The sequence below is a fragment of the Anoplopoma fimbria genome, chromosome 10 (assembly GCF_027596085.1).
Source record: "Anoplopoma fimbria isolate UVic2021 breed Golden Eagle Sablefish chromosome 10, Afim_UVic_2022, whole genome shotgun sequence".
In the NCBI taxonomy this organism is placed as follows: domain Eukaryota; kingdom Metazoa; phylum Chordata; class Actinopteri; order Perciformes; family Anoplopomatidae; genus Anoplopoma; species Anoplopoma fimbria.
In genome coordinates this window covers 12,957,226-12,983,426 of record NC_072458.1, presented here as the reverse complement: position 1 = coordinate 12,983,426, position 26,201 = coordinate 12,957,226, and the positions used below count along the sequence as shown (strand labels likewise).

Here is a 26,201-nt window from a genome sequence, read left to right as displayed (position 1 = left end):
AAGCCAGGGCTGGCTTAATCACAGTCTTGGCTGTCTGAGAGGTGCTGCAGAGTTCTCCAGGACGCGACAGGTTTTCTGTCTAGCGAGGTTCAGACGTTGCCGTGTCACAGATTAGAGAGGCTTAGCTGTATCAAGTGTAGCGAGGATGGTTTATACACTTAAAGGCTTCGCTTTGCCGCCGGAGGCTTTGCCACTGTGGCAAACAGTCAAACTCCGTACTTTCTTCTAGGGATTGACCGATTATCAACCACGATCGTTGCGATTATCGAAATCACCATTTTCCTGGGAAGTTTCGATAAAACTTCTCACATGAGTCAGCGGTGACTCTTCTTTTCACTGTTGAAGTAGAGAATCCAGCCTGTAGTGTAGTTCACACACTTCACCGAGTAACCAGAAAATTGTTCAGTATCATTCTTATTCATGACTAGGACATGGCCATATTGATATATATATATATATATATATATATATATATATATCAAGCTATAGTATGTTTTCTAGTAATTCAATATATACAAGTGTATATATAGTCTTCATAAAATAACCATATGGTCTTGTATACTCTCTTGTGAATATAATATTTGATGGATGCACTACAGAAAAGTGCAGCAAAGAAATTTCACTTTTGCAGAATTTGATTAAATTTGTGTAAATCTTGACCCAAAGATTGTCATTCTTACTGCAAACGAATATCAAGTTCCATGTTTGCTTGATAACTAATAATCAACCGATCCCAGCGTTCTACTGTGTCGTAGCTGGAAGATGGATTACCGAGGTGGGAAGCCACCGCATCATCCCGATGAGAACCAGCGGGCTGATTTGATGCCATATGGTGCCACTGCATTGATGGCCACTTAAAGCCCCAGCGGTCTGCCAGCTAACCCAAACCCCCAAATTTAAGGCATTAATAACAAATCATCTCCTGGCAGCTCCTAGAAAGGTGGAGCACGTAGACTTCAGCAATTAAAACTTAGAGCACAGTTATGTATTTAGACCCGCTGTAAAAATGATCATATTTATGCCTGAGCTGTTGGTATTCGGGCAGCCTTTCTTCCCGTCCCTCTCCTCACATACTTCTCAGTTCCTCATTCACACAGATCTTTCTCTTGTTGGCCTCATCTGCTGCTCTCTCTTTCTCTTTTACTTTGGCCTTGTAGTACTCTCTCTAATGCAAACACTCATCTCAGCCTACATCTCACATCTCTAGCATGAGGATCTTTTCTTAGCAAGACGCTTATTTGTGTCTGTATTTGTGTCTTTATCTCTCTGGCTCCATCAGTCTGTCTATCTGTGTAAGCCTTATGTAATGGAGGAGGGATCATGTGAGAACGGAGGTCGGGGTTCACGTCACGCACCGACGGGCAGCCGTCCTACTCTCCCTTTGATCTCTGCTGGATTTCTTTTTCTCCTTTTGCCCTTATCTCCCAGTTTTTCTTCCTCCCTTCCACCTTTCCACTTGACTTCCTCCTCGTCCCGTCTGTTTCTCCGACTCCTCCCTGGCTTTAAGCCACTGGCTCCTGGAATCTGAACTCCATCCTTTTGAGTGTAATTATGAGATCATCTCAATGAGGAGCAGAGGCTTTTAAACGGTAGTTTGAGGCTCAGGACTCCTCAATGAAGCAGTGTATGATTGTCTATTGTAGACAGGTTTTTTTAAAGCAGTACGGCAAGAATGGAAACCAAGACCGGCACGACCAATAGTTGTTCATCTTAAACTTAAAATTAGCCCCAATGTACAGATTGTGTAAATCTAGGATTTTAGCATGACTTGATGAAAGCATTTAGTAAGTAAAGATCCTATTGTGAGTTCTTAACCAACTGTTGAATGTAAACTTTAAACTGAGGTTGGAAGCTTGTTTTGTTAAACAACTTTTTTGTCAACCTGGGTTGTAATCCCTTACAATTTCCTTTGCAAGGGATTACAGTATCAATAAGGTCTGATGTATTGAAAGAATTCAGCATTAATGAATATATCAAAAGGGTATTCACTGCAGTCCGATTGCTTTTCAAGTGTCTATCCCAATGCTTCCCAACTTCTTCCATAGTGGTGTCCATATCCCCCCCAGAAAATCCCTATTGTAATCTAAGCATAAAATATATATTTTTCCAATGTGGAAATGAGGGCCCCTCTTAAAGAACCGCTTTAAGAGGGCCCCTTGCCAATTCAACCTCTATCACTTTGTTCACAACAGTTTAAAATTTAAATCCAAACTTTATATAATAATGGGCATTACCAAATATGTACAAATGTGTAGCCATGCTCTCTCCACATCCCCTCCCAACACCTACTTGACTGATTCGGGCTGGAACCTTTTACAGATTCTTTTTTCCACTTGTTTTTGTATTTGTGTTATTTGACTCTCTACACACGCCCAGCGGAGATTCCCCTTTTCCTGCTCTCTACCCGTTTATTTCCTGCCTTTCTGTGTTATCCAGATCCCATCCCTGATAAAAACCCCTCTCCAGCAGTCAGAAGCCCCCCCCCCATTTAGCCTGGCTTATTACCTCTGTACGCCGCTCTCCGTGCCCCCAAATCATTACCCTGCAGAAAGACACGCACCGACCTTTGGCGACGGCTAAATATAGACCCACAAAGAATAGGAGGAAGGGAGGTAAAAAAAAAACAGGGGATAGATAAATGGAACAGCATGTTAAAGAAAGTTTTCGGGGGGGGGGGGCACGTAAAGTAGGAGGCAGCTGTGTTAAGTCTTCTGGACAATACCCCGCTGATGGCTATCTGGTTATTAAGAGCGCTGTAACAACTGCGGTGATGTCAGCGCCCATAAGAAAAGCAGACCCTCGCGTTGAACACCCACCGAATGTGGCCGCACGGATCCCGTGTTTCTCTTGGAAAGGAGAACGCAGGTGGCTCCGGACCGCAGGCTAAATAGTAAATGAGTTTTCCTACCCTGCTCTCGGCTATATATAGACTCCAATGAGGCCTGAAATGGTGTGTTTCACCTCCGCCTGACAATCAGAAATTCTTCCTGTCTGGAGTAGAGCTCACCAAATGGCACAAAGTCCTTGAACACATCATGTGCGCAAATGCTTCTGGCAGGAATAACAACCAAAACGTTGCCTAAAACTAAGTTCATCCAAAACAATTTATTCTACAAGTCTCATTTTAAATCTTGACCTGAATAAACTGAATCCTGCAAAAAACATTAAATTCTGAGCTCCTCAGTGCAACCAGGAAGCCATGATTGATTCACTTGAGACCAACAGTCATGTGACAAAAAATCTGTGGAACTTCGACTGAACTACACACTGCTGAGCACACTCTATTGAGGAGAGGAGAGTTTGTAAGTAGAGGCTGTAGATGTAAACAGTTCCATGTACAGAGCACATAGAGCCCCCATTGTTCCCAACATTGGTATCACTTGTGGACACTTAGAACAATGTTGGATATATAGATTCCATTATTTTCAAATGTATGTAAAATATATTATCAAAGAAATTCAACTTGTTTTTAATGATTTATGGCATGGTAACTGTGTTATTCTGCACAAAAGACATGTTTGAGTTTCATCTGCTTCTAGGCATGGTTGTGCTGTTTCTATAGAGGTGCACGAGAAAAATGTGACATGTTCAAATAAAAATGCCCCAAAACATACTTTATACCCCAAGACTTACACTCCTCAAATATACTCCTCAAATATACATTAAAAACAGCTACAATGGCAGTGAAATCATTTTAAAGGTTATTATATTTGAATGCTATAAAGTGTGCCCTAATCTCACTTTTTCTTTTGAAGCTGCACATCTGACACAGGAGCGTCACCCTGTTTGTAAAAATGGTTGGAAATTGGTTCAGCCCATTCCTGTGTGGCCTTTTGTCTGACACGTCAAGCTTTGCAGCCCTTTCCGATAGAAGGCCTGCCATGTTTTAAGTTAGCAGAAAATCATACATAAGGGAGGCTAATGTATTGAAGCTAGTGGCTGCGGATGCCCAGGACATTTAGAGATTTAATTACAGGAGGATTTCTGCCTGAAAGGGAATGAGGGCAACATGTCTCAGTTTGTGAAAAAAAAAAAAGTCCTTTCCTCCTTGTGTGAGGACTGACATTGTCAAACAATGTAGGTTTCTTTGAGCTACGGTAGTTTGTATACAACAACAACAACAACAACATTTAGTTAGTCTAGATTTTACTTGCCGTTAACTGCCAGCTGTAGCAGATGCACCTCAGCTGGGTATCTGTCACACCGTCAGCTGTGCCCTGTGATTTTCTGTACCTGTACCCCGCTGCTATCGATGCATCACCTAAAACCTCTGACTGATTTAAGAAGAAAGACCCTGAATGTGAATGACTGGACTCCGGAGGCCAAATTTTATTAATGTACAGCGACTTAGGCCCAAATAGATCTGGATGGTTGTGAGACGGGGGAGAAGTGTCTCTTTTCTGTTGTAAACACAGTTTGACAGCTCTGTGGCTGGAGGTCCTTTCTGGTCTGGCCGCCTCAGACGGATCACACACCCTCACACTGCGGCTCTCTGGACCGGCGCCCGAACCCTATACTCTTTTGGCAAGTTCCTGTAATTGAATCATATTTTGTCTTGTCCGTCGTGACTCTGCCATTTATTTTTAGAGCTGAAAGCTTTCGTTGCTAGGAGACGGCGTGTCTTAGGAGAGGCTGAGCGAGGGAGGGACGGAATGAAAGAGGAGAGAAAAGAAAAGAGGAGAAGAAAGAGGTGGCAGTGGTGTTGAGGGGGAGAAAGGCGGAATCTGTGAAAGCTGAACGTACAAAGCGATGAGTCAGCTTGGACATCTGCAACACGCGCGCACACACATGCACATGCGTGTGGTGGGCATGGTTTCTATTCCTGCGTTCTTTGTCTGTGTGCACTGCGCACCCACGCATGAACCCACTTACCTCCCCCCACTAACCTGTGTTGTGTGTCTGTACTTTGTGTGTGTGAGGGAGATATTAGCTCGCCCACTTTGATTTAATCCACTCCTGCTGTTGTGATGCGTCAGCCCGTGTGCGCGTATATTGAAGTGTGTGTTTTTCTCCCTCACAATCGACAGCTAGTACCATGTAGTACAGCAGCGTGTTGCGTCTGTGTCACAACGCCTAAACCTTTCCCCAGCGACAAGACCCTTATTGTCTGCTTTATGAATCATATACTCGTACCCCATTAGTAGTCGTCCTTCAAAAGGCTATTATCAACCATCACAGCCAGCTTGTCCGTCTTTTGGCTCACTCTCCGAGCACCACGGGAGATCAGATAGCAGCATGTGGTTTATTAGTCACCAGGAGGGGGGTATGATTTCAGGATGTTCTTTTCTCCTCCTTAAAGCAACTTACTTTTTTGTGTTGGTTTTGAAGCCTCAGGTTCTTTAAAAGTGAAGCCAATGCAGGAGCGTCTTAAACTTGCATTCTCTCGACTCCTCTGGTCGTATAGAAAAAATGACTCTACCTCTCACTTGATTTATTACTTCAGTAAACATTGTAAACATGAGTTTATGTCCTGGTTCTGGTTCTCCCGTGCCTCCCTCCCTTCCAGTGGGGCCCGTCAATACGGTTAGGGCTTCCATCAGCATGGTTTTCTGCTCATTTTAGCTGCACAGCTTTTCTGGTAGAAATCTAACGTTTAGGAAACGTACATGCGTCCTCCCAACCTCTCCGGTTAACAAGTACCACTATTACACAACGTTTAGCCACGACGAGCTCCAAATTCACAAAAGCAGCCTGAAAATGGAAGAAAATCTAAAACGATTGCTTGAGAGTCTATTAAGCAGAGCGGGTTAGTGATGCTACGGGTTAGTGATGATTGGCCACTCTGCATTCGAAGGGCGGGACTTATCAAAAAGACGGAAAGAAAGTTGAAACAGGAGACAACTGTGCCCCACTGGAAAGCTTGCTAAAGCTTGGTGTCTGTTTGACACTAAATTGTCCCAGCTTCTTTCTATCCTAAGGGGGAAAAACAGATTGCAGTTACTCAACTTGTGTGTGTCTCCATTATTTAGCCAGATGGTGACCTCCATGCACTGTCACTCACGCAACACTTGGAGTTAGGGTTGCTTGCTTAGTTTAAACTCCTCTGACAATATGGACAGTTTTTCATGCACTAAGAACCTCAACAATCTGCTTCCAGTGCTCAGCCACATGAGTTGTACATTTGGAAGTGCGTTTTTGTGGCTTCTCTCTCTCTGGTGTTTTCATAGGTCTTGGTATACAAACTGTCACATATTTATTACTTTAAGTCAGTTATGTATTATTACTACAATATCTACTGCTCCTTCTGCCAGTACTTCCTCTACTACTACTTCTAAGGATTAATGACATTTCTTGACACGCAGCTGCACTTTTCACACCTGATAGTGGACTTCGGTTTCCCTGCGTCCTACTTGGTTCGTGTTTCCATGACTCACTCCATTTACACCTGCTATTAAAATGTCATCTGTATCTGGATAAGGAAAAAGCACATGTTAAAGGCCTGCTGCAAGTGCACGGATCATTGTGGTCACAATATGAACATCAGCAGACTCAGCCATTTGTAAAATGCAGTTCTCCAGACTTAGACAGTTTAACTCAAAAAAAAATTTCCTCGGGAAGGCACCACCCATGTTGGTAGGAATGTCGTGACTCATTCTGGAGTTTGTCGTGTCAGCTTCACAAAAAGACTGATTACCACCAGTTCTTGCTGCTTTAACTGATCCGCTGTGAAGAAATATTTAACAGCAGCTAAAAGACACTGTAGTTTTGAAAAGTTTTTGCAGTTGTGTTGCTCCTAACATAAAAGCTAACTGACTCACACCTACCATTTTTGTTTCATTTATTTTACTATTTCCCAACTTATTTATATAAAAGCAGCAGTACAGACGCTGAGAGCAAATATTTTGTAAATGGAAAAGTAGTAATTCATTTAATTACCATCTGGGCAACATATTCAGATGCAGTTACTCTACTCTGGAATTTAGTTGCCAGCTGTCCCCCCAACTCTTTTCCAACACTTTTTCCAACTCTTATTCTCCTGTCAGTCTTTTTTTTAATTTATATTGCAGATGAACAAGATTGGTGGAAATTAGGGGTTCATGATTTCGACTCAGATGTGGATGGCAGCCTTCTATATTATCTCGTATATTGTTACGCTGTCATAATCTTCTCACATTTTTCTCTCTGTGGTATTGATTTTCCCTGCAACATATGTCCGACACCCCTATAGAAACACCACAATCATGGCAAAAGTAGAGATAACTCGGATAACCGTTGTACCGTATAACACAACAACATTGCCAAAAATCATCAAAAAGATAGTTGAATTTCTTTCATAATTTATTTACAAGGATTGGAAAACAATGGAATCTATACATATGATTTGTTTCCAAGTTGCCACAAGTGTTATAATTAAGTTTTTCTTCAGCTTCTGACTATAATAACGGTGTAGTTTTGGTGATTGTTTTAAGGAAACATTCTATTCAATCCCGTCGGCGTGTTTGGGGATTCAGCGGGTTAAAAATGTTGCTATGCATGTTGCAGAGATTATTGGAATGAAATTACAAATCTGATTTAAATTTGAATGCGGTGTTGTAATATAACGTAATTTCAACCTTAATGTTGATGTGGCACGCTAATTAACAAGAACATTTTAATGATCATATTTATATCATAAAGGTTGCCGACCCCTACCTAACTTAGTGTTTTTAGACCCTGATCGCATGCCGTATGATGCAGCAACTTCCACATTATATCAGCAAGATTGTGTCATGTGCCGACACTGCAACTTGGGTCAAAAGGCTGCGTCGCACCAGTGTTACAGTCCGTCAGCCCTGAGCATGTCATTGTTAAAAGTTCACCGTCACTGTTCTATAGATACGACAGGACTTTGTGGACTGTGGGAAACTGATTGTAACCTTGGTATTTAGGATTCTGTTTCTTTACACTTACATAAACACACGCACACATGAAATCCTGCATTGTTATATTGTGCCCACATGTTTCCCACCCTTTGCTTTCTCAGCCTGATTGCCAAGACACATCTGGTCCTAATGAGGTGTGTGTGCGTGTATGTGTGTGTTTGTGTGTGTCACTATGCCTTTGCTATGCAGCCTTTCAGCCCGGCCTTGTGTTGAAGCGGTGTTGAGTCTTTTACTGCCACCCACTGCTTTATAACATAAAGCCTATACTTTTAACTGTCGGATAATAGTGTGTGCGCTTGTGTGAGCGTGCGCTCTGATAGTAGTTATAAAACCATAGCTTGTGTTTTGTCTGCACATATCTCAAGGCTTCTTAATCTGTTAAAACATTGCTGATTGTCCAGCTTTGATGGCGATAGCAGTGGAGTTTTGATGTGACTGCAGTCTCTGGGAACAGATTTAGTTGAAATTAATCGAGACCAGCTCTACTGGAGGCACTAGATCCACTCCGCACCAAAGCCATAGGCCGAAAGATAACGGTTCACGTACGCGTTTCATCCTTGAACCTTTGATTGCCAACATTCTCGTGGCTTGTATCTTATCACAAAAGTTCAGCCAGTGTTTTTACATTTTCTGCATGAGCCATCTCTCTTACACCTGATTTAAGTGCCTGTGGAGTCAAACCAAAATACATTTTTGCCTATTTTTGTGCTCCCTAGTCTCGATTATTTGGGTTGAAAGAGGGCAGGTAGTCAAACAAGTTTAAGATTTGAGAGATATTTAATTTTGTTCATATCCTGGCTCAAAGTTCATCTAACATTAAATCACTGAATTGTCTTTCGTTTTTTAGATCCAGGACTTTTCATGCCAAACACATAGTATAAATTCCAGACTATTACTGTTAACTAGGTTAAGTGTAAGGTTAATTGACTCTACCATATTTTACGTGTTAAAGCATATTTTGATGATTATTGGGATAATATCGTGAATCGCAATTATTTTCACCAGGATAATTGTGACATATGGTCCCACGCCTAAAAGAGACAATAAACAACTTTATGATAATGGACAATCATGCTTGTGCTGAAAAGTACCATCAAAACTTCTAATTGTTATCCTCTGAATTTGTTATTGTCCCAATGTGCAGGTAGCCCCCCCACTCTAGATTCAGAGTGTGCCAAGGAACCTTATGTTATGGAGTGTTCTTGGCTGCTTATATGTGATTGGACTTATTCTTAGACGATACGGAATTAAAGGAAATGGTCGTAGTGTTTTGAGCAAGCCACAATATGCCTTCTGCATTTCTTCATTTTTCCTATTGTACCAAAAACCCCAAAACCAAGGTACATACAGAACTGTGCATTTTGTGTACCTTTACGCCAACAACGAACAAGACAAACAACAGACTAGACGGGTTAAAGGGCTGGAATAACCCAGCATCCATCCTGTCTTTTAATTTCGCCTTGGTTTATGATCATTCAGCTCTGACACCCTTCTCTCTCTCCCATCTCTCCCCCACAGGGTTTGCCTTCCCGGATTGGGCCTACAAGCCCGAGTCGAGCCCGGGCTCCAGACAGATCCAGCTGTGGCACTTCATCCTGGAGCTGCTGAGGAAAGAGGAGTACCACGACGTCATCGCCTGGCAGGGGGACTACGGAGAGTTCGTCATCAAGGACCCAGACGAGGTGGCTCGCCTGTGGGGGGCCAGGAAGTGTAAACCGCAGATGAACTACGACAAGCTCAGCCGAGCTCTCAGGTGAGACTAAAGCGGAACAAAAATATGTGATTTTTTCTTTCTTTTTTTGTTGTTGTTTGGGTCTTGAACGCACCACAATGTAACCGAATGGAACCTCCATAATTTAGCTGTTGGCTCCGTTATAAGCAGCCCTGTGCTAGGGAGAGACTCTGTGCTGTCGGCAGAAGAGTCGCTCACTGTGATTGATCCGAGCAGCATAATGGGAATTAATTACAATATTATAGGTCCATGTGTCTGATTAAGTTAGTTCTTCCACATGAGGCTATGCTGTTAGCCCCATATTTTAGCTTAACAGGACTGTGCTGCCAACCAGCTGCTAACAGATAGCGTTAGCTCTCCTCTCTGTAGCTTTATGAATGTATTATGTATTATAATGAATGGCGATCACCTTCTCTGAATATGGGGCCCCTAGTAAAGATCACATTTATTTTTTTAAACTTACCTAATCGGACAGCATCATGAGGCATTCCATGGCCCAAACACAGAATTTACTTGCCCCGGCAAGCGTTAACGTCAAGCCCTGCTACACTACAGAAAACAACCTTCAAACTAAATCTTTTAAAACCTACTTTAACTCACATCAGTTGCAGAACTGCAGAGTCGGGTTGGCTGACACTTTATATACTGACGCCAATGACACCAACACTGGCTTTTCTCAGGTCCATGCTTCAGTCTGAAAAGTATCACCCATTCTTAGTTAGGCTAGTCTGAACTGATGCTAATATTTAGCATCATATTGAGGTCATATGTTTTTAACGGGTGTCAACACTAGAGGAGTCAGATAATGGCAAAGAGCCCAGACAGGTCGATCTTAAGTTACAGGAGCTGTAATCGCGTTCTTTTGAACTCCAGATGAACTGGAATAAAGTTAGTGAACCATGCAAGACTTATTTTGAAATGAATCAATTTCTTTTAGGTGTAAGATAACAGTTCGGGGGGGGGGTGTAACAGTGTGTCCTTTCACAAGCCAAAACTGGAACAAAAGTTTCTGCTTCAAAATTATTCTTTTCTGCACTTTACAAGGTGTAGAACGAGCTAAATTAAATATTGATAAAATTAGAAGGATGAGGAAAGTTGTGTATTTATCTTCTTATTTAGATACTTTTCAGTTTAAGACTAACTGACTAAGAACTGGGAAAAGGGGCTCTACTACTACTCTAAATAATGATTCACAGGGCACATTTTTAGGAAATTTTTAATTGACACTTAATCTTTTTGGTTTCTGAAACTGAAAATATTCTTTTTATTTTAAGTCCTCACCTTAATTCATTAGGTTTAACCTGGCTACTGTTACAGTCGAGTCCTGTTGTGTAATGTTTGAGACTTTGATGTTAAACTAGTTTCTCTTTTTTTTTCTTTTTTATCTCTTGTTTCTCTGATCCATTTGACCATAATAACAACAGTGTCAAATGTGTAGGAAAAAAAGGGTTGGTGTTGAGTTGTATATGAGCACCTGTGCGTCGTGCTGAAACTCGAGGGTGATGGTAGATTTAGAAACATACACCTTCACCCTCCACGGAGGACATGTGGGATGCTTCAGAGCTTTATTTAGCCGCCAGTCTGTTCATGTACACACACACACACACACACACACACTGCTAGTCATCAACACACACACACACACACACACACACACACACACTGCTAGTCATCACATGTCACTGCTAGTCATCAATGTCGCCTCCTGTTTTGTAGGTTGGTGTGGGTTATAGTTTGCCATGGTGATGACTAGTTACACTGCCTCATCACACACACACACACACACACACACACACACACACACACACACACACTTACACTTAACACCTTGTTATATGTCAGCCCTCCTCCAACCATCTGTGTCTTGTTTGTTGCTTAAACCTTTTTTTGTCTTTGACTTTATATGACTGGATAATTAAAGACGCACAACTTTTTTTCGGATCTTGCATGGGGCTGTATTCTAACACACAAGAGTTATGCATGCTGCTTATGTAACGCATTGATTTTGCTGCATTGTTTATTTGTTTAGGGATAATACAGATTAAAAAATGTTCACAGGGAGAAGCTATCCAAAAGATGTAATGTGTATATAGGCAACGTATCCTCATACAACGGTTTGTATGATATTTGACAAAAAGTTACTCCTCATATTTTGTGGGTTTTCCTATAAGATCCTGCAACACATGTCAAATTCTGCTTTTTACGCGCTTACATTCTTTTCAAAATGAACTTCAAAGGAAACTCAGTTAAGTCCCGGCTGCAAAACCGCTTAGAAAAGATCATTGTTTGGGTTAAAACAACAACATAGGTGCGGTCACTGAAGTTGAAGGTAAGTTTTGAACGTTGACTTCTCGTTTACACGGGGAAATGAAACAGCCGTCTCCTGGTTGAAGGATAACTGTTTGTTGGACCCATCCATCAACCCTCCCGCCCTCTCTGTGTGTCCTATCTGGCAGTCTTTATATGTCCTCGTTCCAAGTACATGGATACAAAAACCCCTAGTGGCATACCTACAAATTCTATATCTTTGTAGATATAGCTACGAATGCTGGATGAGACCCGATATAGGACGTCTTGTTGAAGGGATGAAATGGTTCATTTCATTTTTTTGTAGACCTGCTTTACATTAGTGTCATACTTAAAAGTTGAGACAATTAATTGCACTCAAAGAAGCACCTTTTTAAAGTTAAAACACAGATTTTAAATTGACAGATTTATAATGCGAGGCTTATAAGGGCTGCAAACGTCTGGTCTATTGGTTGGACAGTAGGCTCTAGTTCCACCAAACTCTCAATGGTCTAACAAATTGTTACTTTTTTGAGTATAAGAGTGCTTTTAATCCATAATTTGGTGGTTGACAGAGCGAGAGAGAGAGACAGAGTTAAATTAAAAAATGCTGTACCAAATGCCATGCGGCTACTGCAGCCCCAGCCTACCTCCACTGCATTTCTCAGGCCCTAAACTCAAATAAATACCTCTGAATCTCCGAATCAGCCAAAACACTGTAAAACGTACCCTAGTCCATAACATCCTCCGCACTCATATTTTGGGTTGCAATACGAGAGAGGAGAACAAGGAAGTTCCACGTTTGAGCACCACAGAGTCTAGAAATCCATGTTGAATAGCGGCCTGTAGTTTTTCCTTGCATCCAACTACATCACTGTCACATCAAATCACACCGCTGGATGGAGGAGCAGATTTTGCGGCTTCAAACTCCAATTTTTGGTTCTTTTATAGCACACTAATACACATACTGAGAAATACATTGCTTCAATGGACTAAATTTAGCATCATAACAGTTTTCGCAGTAAATGAACAGTCCATTTGTTAAAGGAGCAGCCACTTTTTCTCTGGTCTCAGTCGAGTGTTTTACATCAAGGAGCAGCTGGAGAGCCGAACTTTGTTGTGAACGTCTTTTCTGTGGTTTGTTTTTTTTTTTTTTTTTTTTTTTTTTTTTTATATGAACCAACGGCTGTTAATTAAATCTAAAGTTCTCTCTCTGTTAGATGTGAAGTCTTTGATTGATGCTTCTCTCTGTCTTTGTAGTGCACATGTGCGTGTTCATTCATGCGTACACATTACATGTGTGCAGAGACGTATGTGTTTGTATCTCGCACACACTTATCCGTGTGTACGACACATAGAGGCTGAGTCTATACTGTCAAAAGTTCTTTCTAGTTTTTTGTTTTTTTTAAGGAAGTTCAAATGGTCTTCAAAGAGCAGGAGGCCTGCAGCGAGGCCTGGGCCCGGCATGTGAGACCGGCTGTCCCATATTGACTCCGTGCTGTGTGTGTGTTTGTGTGTATGCGCATTTGCTCCTCTCACATGTAGGTTCTTGGCCTTTTCCACCCGACTCAAGTGCCATCCATCTATCTACACCTCTGTGAACATTATGTCCTTCCAGCTTTTGTCTTTTTTTTAACGGCACACACAGGCACCCGTTTTTTGTGAACACCCGCACACAAATACTGCACCTCCTAGAGCGTGTGTGTTTTTTTGCAGGCAGCCTACTTGCCATTTAGGTGTTATTTTCCACCTGTACAAAGTGTTCGAGAACTTATCCTCAGTGCAGATTTAAGATCTTGCCATATTCTTCAGTTTTTGCCTTTTTTGTGAGACTTATAATAATAATTAATTATAATAATAATTATAACTTTATTTATATCACACCTTTAAAAAAAATCAGTTTACAAAGTGCTTTGACAGACAAAAGCAGGCAATAAAACAACAGAATGTTCTTTTATAGTCGTTTTTACTCAGGTGAAGAGTTTTAGCAATTTCCCTTGGGATACTTAACATTTATAATTTCTGACTACTTGGAGCATGTCAAACATTTAAATACGCTTTTACAGTATTTTCACACATAAATATTAAGTTGCATGACTTTTAATGGGCCACTATATATTCCACTATAGTATTAAATGTTGACTTAACTTCCCTCAATGATTAAAGAACCTTTTCCACCACTGCAATCACCATTACCTACGAGTTCCATTATTGGAATGACTCACTCAAACAGCCGCTCTGGTTCGTTCTGTGCGTGCTCTGTAGTTTTTGTCATTACTTGTATATAGTTACTGCATGCATTGAATGCATGCGCCTGCTGCATATCCGCCCGCTGCTTTTGTGTGTTTGTGCTCGTGGGTGTGCGTAATTGCTGTCTCTATCAGAAGAGGCCCTTCACTTATTGAGTCATTTAGGAGCTAGATGAGCTCCTGGTTCTCACACACACACACACACACACACACACACACACACACACACACACACACACACACACACACACACACACACACACACTCCGCTTTATTCTGCATTGTATGGAACTCCAGTGACTAATACTCTGACCACAGTGGAGCAGGAAGTCAGCTGGGCACAGCTTCATCACTGTGATAAATATTATGTCCGTCATTATTGTGTTTTTTTTTCTTAACTGTCACTAGGAGTGTGACTGATTTGAAGGAAACTGATATTTTACTGTTCTATAAGAATCTTATCTTGTTTACATCTCGATTATTTTATAGGGTGTTAATTGTGCACATAATTTTGTTTGATATTTGTCATCTATCATTCATGTCGCTCTGTTGAACGGCAAACAAAGGATTTAGACGTGGCAAAGTTCAACAGCATTGTGAAAAAACTCACTTGATTTAATCACACAAAAAGGGTTTAAATATTGGGCTATTGAGCTTGTATAAATATTATTCATAGCATGGATATTTAATTCCATTATCTATTTACCATCGTATTTTATTACTGTAGTTCTACTTGTAAATTTATAGCTATGAGTCTTATTTTTATGTTTTGTCACCAAAAATAGACGGATGGATTAATAAAGAAACATGGAGAGAACAGCTCTATTCTATCTAATTGACAACGAGAGACATGTTTACAACTTTATGTTCAGTCAAATCCATATTTTTATGCCCATATTTGGCCACTGAGCTCCTCAAGCCCTTCTGGAAATTATGCATAATGCATTACAGTTCCCGGAATAAAGTGGCCATTCTCAGCTGAATGAGAGACACTGATTTGTCAGTTTTTATGTACAGAAACATGAATACGTTTTTTGTCCCCGAGGGCCATCGGTGAGTCACAGGGAGCCATTTTATCTTTGGGATGAGCTGTCAGCGGCTCGCTATTCACTCCTCTACATCGCTCTGTGTTATGACGATGACTAATGCGACCCTCACTAATGGAGCCACCCCGGTTTGACCAAATAGGAGCGGCTGTCTCACTTCCTTAAGTAATCACAGTGAGATTTTAAATCCGACCATGTGTTCACATTGTGAGCATCTTGTTAAATGATGCGCTTGTACTGAGAACTGTTGGATTAGAATGGAGGTAGTGCGACATTGTGGTTTCTGTAATACTAGTTTTTATTAATATTTTATTTATTGTATCCAACTAGAAAACACCAACTCATTAACATTAATCTTAAACATCCCAGTGAGCGCAGTAGGGGTGGAAATCTTTGGATAGCTGATTCAATAGGATTACGATTATTTGTGTTCAATTCAGAATCTATTCGTAATTCAATAAAATGAGATTTGGATCTTACTCCAGTGCACCCCTAAAACTTTTGACTTCTGTCTTTTGACGCTGTTAGGCAAAGCTTTGCTGTGCTTTCTTCACTCGACATACGCAGCTAAAGTTAGCTACAAAATAGCCAAAGTGTTAGCTAGCTTTGGTGATGCTTTGCTGGAAATAATCCTAGAGCAAACACTGGCAGTGTATTTCATAAATAGATTAGACATATTACCTACCAATCTAGGAGAAAGAGTGCTACATCAGGATGGGTTTTTGAATTATTTAAAATCCAACAATTCTCTCCATCTGATGAATGACTGACAAAATTGACTCGTGTTTTGGCCCTGTGCTACATCGCTGTCCCTTTTTATGTTTTTATTTTTGGGGGTTCTTTTATTTTTCTCTTGCTGAACCTGTCCCAGTATGATCCATAACCGCAAAATATAATGTAAAATGTAAAATCTCCAAAGAAAAACCTCCACCTGCTTCCTTTTAACCGGCTAACGTATTAAATCATCTGAAAAGTTTGCCTGTGAAAATGAAAACATAGGCCCATCTGGTCTGTAGACTGCAAATAGTTTTGGAATGGAATTTGAAAGAATTTTTGGAAAAATAAATCACCCCAGAAAGTTTTGAAAAAAGTCATGAAAATTAGCTTCACAAATGCGTGTATAAAATAAGGATATGAAGGTCAATTAAGATCGACTGGGAGATGGATCTCTTCTTCCATTTATGCTTTGTACTGTTCAGGTACAGTAATTACCTCAGATTGGTGGGGATACAAAAAATGCTTTTTTAAAAAAGATTACTAAATGTCATCACATGAGCCAACCTATCACAGTTTGTTCAGGTCTGGAAAAATAGTATAAATATTTTTGATTGAACTGTGAGGTTTTTTTTGCCCCATGCAGGAGATATCATAATTCAGTCCGTAGTATTGGCTGGAAAAACATGCATGATAAATGGATTATCCATGCTGCTGTTGCTGAGAACAGTGTTTACAACTGATAGCTCACTGGGAGATAACATTCTCTTCTGTCCTTCGCTCCTCAGATACTACTACAACAAGAGGATCCTCCACAAGACCAAAGGGAAGAGGTTCACCTACAAGTTCAACTTCAACAAACTAGTGCTGGTCAACTACCCCTTCATCGACATGGGCTCCAGTAAGCGCGCACACACACACACACACACACACACACACACACACACACACACACACACACACACTCGTGTTACTCTGCCAGATAGCCCAGGTAGGCTCACCACTCAAGGTGGTGTGTAGCATCACAGTGGACTTATGTCTAACCAGTTTCTTTCACTTGGGAAAATAATTAAATTACACTTGAAAGAAAGGAGCTGTTCAAGGAGCATAAGATCTGGGACAAACACAATGTTATTGTCCTTCAGGTGTCTATGAATTTGAGGTCCTTGTGTTTCGACTGCTGAACCTTACTTTGAGATTGTAAAGCCAAAATAAGAGATAAACACAGTTGGTGTTGACGCTGCTTTTCCCCTTTTTACGCTATTCACTTGTTAGCCAAGGACTTTTAGATGCTACTACACTTACTTTATGTAGCGTTACAGAGAGTAATACCCAAAGATTGTTAACTGAGAACTTCAAATGTTGTTGTCTGAGAAATTTTGTGTAGCCAAAAGTTATGCCAGTTATGCCAGTTTACATGCCTAACATAAATCTTGTAGTCATAGACATGGAGCAGTTTAATGGCCAGCCATGGTCACAGTCTAAATACGGCATTTAATATAATGCAATCATATAGAAAGCTTTTTCAGGGCCAACCCCCGGAAGTTAGCATCACGCTGGTTTCCGTGACAAAACAGCCAATGGGTTTTTCTATTGGATTTATGATTACAACGACACTTGTTAGCAATCGGCTTTTTTAAGATTCATAAAAAGAACCAAGGTTCTTGAGATGGGATATTTACCGACGTGTGATATCGCACAACAAGACATAAAATGTCTTCAGCTTGTGTTAACTACAGACCTTTATCAGACTTCTAACCAAAAAAAACCAATGGAATTCAAGATAAAGGAACCAGAAGTGCAAAATCATTTCCTGGTTTTAGTTCCGCAGCACTCTATTCATATGATGTATGTTTCCCATTACGCTAGCTCAATCAGATTGCGTCTTAGTAGAAGTACAAATCATATACACAAACCCATGTTGGGTGTGTGTGTGTGTGTGTGTGTGTGTGAATGTATCTGCCTGTCGTCTAAGACATCAGTGTGCCACGTCCCAGATTATCCCTCTCCTCTCCTCCCCTCAAGTCGTCTCCCGCCCGGTCCCGGCCACCCAGTGTAAACACAGCCCATATGGGAGCGTTGGATACTGGGTGACATAAGTGCGGCACGAAACTTTAATTATAGCCTCCGTGTGATGCGGCCCACACACATGACATGTTGTGATATGACGGTTTTTGTACGACGGTCACTCACACACACATGCCCACGTCAATCTGGATTGATGGGGCAAGCGCAGACATTCAGAAACATACACATCATATGAACACGCATGCTTTTTTTTTTTTCTTTTCTGCGTCGCCGCTGGCACACATGGCTGTGAGATGTGTGGGGTTTTTTCTTTTAAAATGAGACCCACACACACACTCAGCGGTACTGGAAAAAATAGAGGGACCCAACCCATGTTTGTGATGGCAGTAAGAGCGTCTTTTCCAATATTTAATTCTGGCACGTGCGCTGATGCCAAGAATTTATTGCCATGCCACAGCCTCCCTGGCAGGAGAAAGAGAGAGAGAGGGGAGGGGTTTAAAGAGAAGTGAACTTGTGGCTTTGAGTAACCCAGTGTTTTCTCTCTGTGTGCCTGTGACCCTCTGGGTAGAATAGTTTAGTTATGGGAGACATGTGACCCACTCTCATAAGCTACTTTTCCTTTTTCTCCTCATTTTAAAGGGCTGGTACACCTGCTTTCTTTTCCCATCCTTCTTTTCTTTTTTAGATCATTATACATTATATTGTGGATCTAATTTGATTGCCCCTCCCCTCTTTTCCTCCTCACAGGTCGAGTCCCTCAGAGCGCCCCCCCGGTGCCGACCGGCGGCAGTCACTTCCGCTTCCCCCCCTCCACGCCGTCTGATGTCCTCTCCTCCAGTGAGGAGCTGCGCAGCCCGGGCATGTTCAGCAGCGTGGCACGCCGCATGGCCCGCGGCTCTGTGAGCGACTGCAGCGATGGCACCTCCACCAACTCGGAGCTGGAGGAGGCCGTGGGGGCCGACGAGCGGGGCGCGGGGCCCGACAGGGCCTACAGGGGCCTGCTCCCTCCACGTCTGCCGCACGAGTCTCTCTTCAGGGTCTACCCGAACACAGGGCTGTCCAGACACGGCCCCAGGGTCCACCCGGATACTCTGTCTCCTTTCCCCGTCTCCCCTCTGCCTGGCCCCGGGGGTTTTCTGGCCCCAACTCTGTCCCCGGCCCTGTCCATGACCCCCACCCCGCACATGTCCTACACCCCCTCTCCCTCCATGTCCTCCCCTATGTTGGGTTCCCACTTCTCCTTCAACACGGAGGACATGAAGCACTACCTGCAGGCCCACACCCAGTCCGTCTACAACTACCACCTCAGCCCCGGGCCTTCCTCCACTACCCCAACATCATCATCCCGCAGCCCCACCGCCCCACCATGGAGAAGCCGATCCACCATCACCTCCACGGCCCGCCCCTGCCCCTCTCCCATTCGCTCGGCCAGCAGCCAGGAGGCGGGGAGGATGGGCCGCAGCACCCATCGCCGTTCAAGTTCAAGCTGCAGCCGCCGCCACTCGGGCGCAAGCAAAGGGAATCTGGGAGCTCATTAGCCTCTGCTTCCTCCTCCTCCACCAGCCAGTCCTCCTCATTCACAGGGTCTAGTCAGATAATCAACTCTGCAGGGCCTCCTAAGATCAAGGTGAGACTGCTAACACACACACACACACACACACACACACACACACACACACACACACACACACACACACACACACACACGGTTCCACTTAGGGAAGGGTTGGGTTTTGGGAAATGCCTCTTAAACATTTCAAGCATGAATAACATCTGGCTGGAGTCATAAATTAAATGTCATCCTGTAAAATATTCTTCCTCTCCAGGTGGAGCCCATATCTGACATAGAGTCAGAGGAAGAGGTGGAGGTGACTGACATCAGTGAGGATGACGAGCTCAATCAGAATGGCCGTGAAGGCGACATCTTCTCCCCGACAGCTCGCCACCATCACCATCAGCTCTACAATCTTCACCAAGCCAACGGGAATGGGAGCTCCGCCCCCCCACACCCTGAAGATGACCCCGACGACGATGTCTTCAAGACCCCCGCCACTCCTCCCGTCGGCAGCGTCGGTGGCCTGGCCATCCTCCCCCAGTCAACCTGAAGAGCGAGCCTGGTCAGGCAGCTCCCATCAGCCCCGGGGGCACACGCTGCATCCCGCTCAAACTGCGCTTCAAGCGCCGCTGGAGCGAGGACCAGAAGATGGAGGCGGACAGCGAGCGGGACGAGGCGGAGGACAAGAAAGTGAGGGCAGAGGGCACAGAGGAGCGGGAGGGGAAGAGAGAGGGGGCAGTCGGGAGGTTGGCTGGGGAGGTGGCAAACGGGGGAGGAGGAGGGGGAGGAGAAGCAGGAGGAGTCATTTTGGGATTGATGCTGCCGCCGCCCCCCACCCAGCGCAGAGCGAGCTCGGAGCTGCAGAGGGCCACGGCGCAGCTGTCTCTGGAAAACACCGGCTGCTGAGCATCATGTACACACACACACACACACACACACACACACACACACACACACACACACACACACACACACACACACACACACACACTCACACTCACACTCACACCGATTCTTGGATACTAAACAAACACCTCTCTGGGTCTTGTCTTGTTGCTTCTTGACTGCACAAAATTAACATATATATGTTCCAATAGACATGGAGATAATGGAGAAAGTAACTGAAAGGAGATTATGTAAAAACACCTTTAATGTCTGAACATGTGCATGTATCATATGTAGGAAATAATGTTTTCTGTGCAAAAATGAAAGGACCAGGGCACTTTCTTACTGACCTCACAGCCCTGCAAGCTCCTTAAATTACTCCACATGAAACCAAATATTTCCCCCGCACATGTTACGTTTACAAGTTCACCATGTAGTGAAGAACAAGATGACACCATAATCACCTTTCCGGTTCTATCACCGTTTGCAGCGCCGGCACCTTTTTCCCCCTTTTGTTTCCTCCTGTGGTCGGCACACCGCCGCCAGACATCAGAGCCGATGTAGAACATAGATCTGCCTGTGTGGCCTCTCATGTTCTCCAAAGCTGGACCCCTTTCAGCCCCTGGTACTCCGTCAAACACCCAACACAGCAGTATTTTTTTTGTGACTGACAACATTAAGAGATAACCAAACTCCACCAGGGCTCACCTCGCATCACACCCATGCCAGGATTACGCCTTTTCTTTTTTGATGGGTCTTTTTGTTCATCTGTGTGCAACAACACAAATCACAGTCCGCCCCTAAAGAACACAGAGGCCGCCTAAATTGTGCAACATGTAGGTTATACAGATTTTTCTCAAATGGTGAGCCCTCCCCCTCCTCACATCCCGCTCTCTGCACATTTGTGCTCCCCAATAACAGACAGACAGATCCTAATGTGACTTAAAAAACACTTTGGACAGCCCTGATAGAGATTACAGAAGTGCCTCGGTCCAAGCCCATCCCCAAGCAGTCGTTAACAAGATGGAGGGCAGTGACACAGAGGAAAAAAAACTCTGACCTCCCTCCGATGGAAGAAGAGGGGGATTAGAAGGAGCTCTCCAATCACCGTCTGTTCTCCAGGAAACAACTCGGACACTAAGAGGCTACATCAATGCCGCGCCGAGTGGCCTCTTCATCCTCAGCTCGTTCACTACAGTGTATAAAGACACGAGGCGAGGGTGGAGTAGTACATCTTGAGGAGAGTTGCAACGAGCCCAGAGTGAGATTGTGACGAACCGGCTGTGACCTCTCAACCTCCGACCGTCCACGCATTAACATTTGTCAGCCGGCAGATGGACGTGGTTCCCACTGTACAGAGAAGAAAAAAAAAAAATGCCTGGGTCTGTGCGGAAGAAAGAGCCGGATCTTTCTCTCCTTTTTCTCTTCACATTGGAGGAAGCAGCAACTAGAAAGACTGTAATTAAAGACGCACTTGATTCTGAATGTGTGCACTTGGTGGACTCAGAGCTGGTGTACAAAGAAACAATCCGGAGACAGAGGGCGTCTCAGCCACACACTCTTTTAGGGGTTTTGGAGCTTTGAGGTTTTTACTCCCTCTAACGTACGGATCAACAGCTCTCCTCTGCATTCCCACATTTGTTGGTTTTTATAGAGACTGTATTCTTTTTGTCACAGGAGGCGTGTGCCTCTCTCCGACACGGGACAGTATTTTAGGGCATTCGCAGTGATCTGAGGACTTATAGCCGGATCTGTTCACGCCATTCTTTTGGAGGGGAGAACAGGGAACCGTGTAGTAGTGAATGCTGAGCGTCGAAGTTAAACTCAGGCAAAAGGTCACTGAGATATATTGAGAAACAACTTCTTCTTTTGTATGGTGTTTTACTCACTAAGTTCAAAAAGAGAGGAGAAAAAAAGAACACTGCGCCCATTTTAACGAACAATTCCAAATAAGATTGTGCCTTTTTATAAGCCGACAAGAGTTTTATCACGTTATCCCCAGCATGCTCAAACACACACACACACACACACACACACACACACACACACACACACACACACACACACACACACACACACACTACCACCATGCCTTCTGTTTTTTTGTAAAAGAGAGATACAGAATAAGTAAATTTACACATATATATATTTTATTCCAATATATATTGAATTCAAATATTATATTTCAATATGGTCATTTGATACAAATCAGGAAAATCCTACTATTTTTAATGGTAAAGAAATGTATATATCTAACGGCGTATTAGTACCAGTATCATTCAGCCTTTGCCTTCTCACCCTTGCCTTTTCTTGACCGTTGAGCTGCAGCGCCAGAGGCCGCCGGCATCAGGGTTTTATATTTATATTGTAAAAAAAAAAAAAAAAAAAAAAAAAGAGTAAAAGCAGTTATTGTGTATTCGGGGGACGGAGGGCCTAACGGGACGTGGAGAAACGAGTGAGTCTCCTGGGGTCAAATCATATTTGCCCTGTCAGTGGGCGCGTTTGTTTTAACATCCCTGCCGTAGCTGATAGGCGGGGTTTTACCACGTCAGGGTCCCCCTCACTTTGTCCCGCATGGTAAACCCCACCTTTGACCCCGATCTGCTGAAACGGGGAGCCCGCAATGGATAATTCTGATTGGACGACAGCGGGTCTTTCCAGCACCGCGTCACCTCACATAGGGACTTTGGTTTGAGTGCGGACTCTGGACTCGGGCGGCTCTGTGTGATCGGAGTGTGTACATGCCGGTCTGAACCCTACACACACACACACACACACACACACACACACACACACACACACACACACACACACACACACACACACACACACACCCTGTCCTGGTTACAGTGAGGCTTTACTGTGGCTAGAATAAAGGGGAAACATGACATCACATCAGACGTCCCCACAGTCTCTCTGGAATAGACGGCAAACCATATAAACTACACACACACACACACACACACACACACACACAGAGGAAATGATATCATAAAACCTCCGAGCGGTGTGGAGAGAGAGGGACTTCCCACAGCCTGACTCGCTCATTCTGCGCCGTGTGTGTACGTGCACTTGTGTCTGTGGTTTCCATGGTTATGCCGCACATACACACCCATATACACAACTCTTCAACACAGATGAAGTCTTGGCTCCGGGTTATTAAGTCCCTCTTTTCTGGTCCAGATTGTCCCAACTAGTTCCAGTCTCGTGTGTATCTTATTTAAAAAATGAGTGTTCTTCACCAGACACGCACAAAAAAAACTCTTACATCTATCGTTTTTAATTGGCTTGTTTACATTGTCAGCGTTAAAAAGCGTTATTCATTTTATTTGGAACTAAAAGAGCCAGCAAAAATATATATATATATAATTTGAGCAACTTTTAAGGACATATGTAGCCTTTTTAAAGTGTGTGGTAAAGATGAATACAAACACAGAGCTGTACCTGAACTGTTGCACCCGCGCTGCCTTACCTGTCGTGGCTTCGAACAGAAAACACATGAGAATTACCGTTTCCCCCGCCGGGTTGATATTTTCAACCCCCCACCCCACCCCACGCCCGATTTCATTGATGCTGTTGTCATTTTTTCCTGTATTTTTTCCTGACATATTACTGTTACTCTTGTAATTCTATTATTAACGTGACTGTTTTTTGATTATTCTGAACCCTCCTGTCCATGGAATCGTCTCTCTTCTCCATGAATTTCCTGGTTTCCTGTGAGTTTTTGTTCCAGTTTTGCACTCTTTCCCATGAACTTCAACTAGTTGGCTTCAGTGCATTTTATTTTTATTATATATAATTTTTTTTACTCACGCTGATTTTATAACCACGTTACCATGGACATGAGGAGGGTCACATAATCCCCACATGATATACAGCAGGGGAAAGAAACTGTTGTTTTAATTTTTTTTGATGTTGTACATATATATTTTTTGCCCTTCTGGAGGATTCTGTAAGAAAAAAATAGCTTTGTACTGTTTAACCATTGTATTATTTGAAACGTGTCCCTCTCTTTGGTCTCGTCTCTTGTCTCTCCTCTCATGTCCACCTCGACGGGGAGCTGTCACTCCAGAGGAGACAAAGACTTTTTGGTTTTATCATGGAGGAACCCCCTGTACTAGAGTTTCTCTTCTGTCTGTTCCTCTTCATTTGTAATTAAACAATAATCAGGGTTCATTAAAAAAGGTTTAAAAAAAGTGGATGTCTTTCATTATTTGTTTGTCTTATTTGTTTATTTACTCAAGTACTGCAGCGAGCACAATTTATTTTAAATGGTTCTTCACCCACCACGTTATACTTCTACACCAATACACTTTAGAGGCAAATATTGTACTTTTTACTCCAATACAATTATTTGATAACTTAAGTTACATTGCAGATTTAAATTATTAATACAAAATGTAAATAAACTAATCAAGTATAATTTAAGCCAGTTATAAACCAGTAATATGAAATGCATGATTATGAAGGCCAGTCTGGAAGACGTCTGCAACAAAAAACAAGACCTTGATGGGAGGGAATTGGTTCTCACAATGGGAATGATACAGGAACAATGCTGTTTGTGAGACAGACCTTGTTACTTTCAGCTTCAAATGCGGCAAAGTATTTTGAAGAGATTCTTGGTCTTGTGTTGAACATTTTTCATTGAATTTTTTCTTGTGTAGTGTGATTATGATTGTCTTGAGGTAGTGAAAAATTCCCTTCACAACTTCCCAGAAGGCAAGATGATGTCTTAAAATATCTTGTTTTGTCCAACCAACAGTAAAACCTCCAAAGACATTTAGTTTATGATTAGGGACCAGAGAATTGTAGTTTAAAAATCTCTTAAATGATTAATCTATTGTGAAAATAGCTGCCAGCTCGAGCCAAAACATCACACGTTTCTATATAGCATATACATATATATACTCTCCTCATGGAGTTTACTGTGTTCCCCACTTTTCTGAGTTTTTGTAACCCCAAATCTTGTTCATACTTCCTCATTCACATGAACAGATTCTTGTCTAACCAAAGAACTCAAACATGGCCTCTTTATGTCCCTCCTCCTGTTTATCTATAATAATCACTAGACTGCTGGATCAAAAGCCTCCAGCTGAGTTCTCTCCTGGTGTCTCGCTGAAGCTCTGGCTCCCCCTGCTGTCAGTTTCTAGTAGTTTCTAGGGCATCTTGGGATAGCGTGTGAGATCCCGTGAAACCATAATGGCTCGATAATTGAGTGTTTGCCAAGTGTTGGACTGAAGTTTGTTTACATAAAAATGCAAACACACATTTATAATGTCTAGACTGATCCGTCCAGTCTGGAAACTTATTCAGAAGGACAACTCTCCGTTATGGAAGGCAATGGAATGGAAATGTAACAGTGTCTTACCACTGTGTGTACTTAAGCGTAGCTCTTTAATTAGCATAATTACAGAGTTCTGGTAGTTCAACTGAGAAGAAGATATATTATGTAAAAGAAATAACACCGTAACTTGATATATTTAAACAATATATATGTATAATTTACTGCACACAAAATATACTTTACTGGAGTAATATACAGTGGGTACGGAAAGTATTCAGACCCCTTTAAATTTTTCACTCTTTGTTTCATTGCAGCCATTTGCTAAAATCGAAAAAGTTCATTTTTTTTCGCATTAATGTACACTCAGCAACCCATCTTGACAGAAAAAAACAGAAATGTAGAAATTTTTGCAAATTTATTAAAAAAGAAAAACTGAAATATCACATGGTCATAAGTATTCAGACCCTTTGCTGTGACACTCATATTTAACTCACATGCTGTCCATTTCTTCTGATCCTCCTTGAGATGGTTCTACTCCTTCATTGGAGTCCAGCTGTGTT

General features: G+C 42.6%; 1 protein-coding gene across 1 annotated transcript in view; it reads left to right on the top strand.

Annotated features, from left to right (window-relative positions):
* The window catches only part of erf (Ets2 repressor factor), a 39,726-nt gene extending 15,182 nt beyond the window's left edge, over positions 1 to 24,544 (top strand). The window contains 6 exon segments of the mRNA XM_054606274.1: positions 9,381 to 9,615; positions 16,678 to 16,790; positions 18,665 to 19,222; positions 19,225 to 19,544; positions 19,744 to 20,013; positions 20,016 to 24,544. Of these exon segments, the coding sequence (XP_054462249.1) occupies positions 9,381 to 9,615; positions 16,678 to 16,790; positions 18,665 to 19,222; positions 19,225 to 19,544; positions 19,744 to 20,013; positions 20,016 to 20,378 (1,859 nt within the window). The 3' untranslated portion in view covers positions 20,379 to 24,544.
* The last annotated feature ends 1,657 nt before the right edge of the window (positions 24,545 to 26,201 follow it).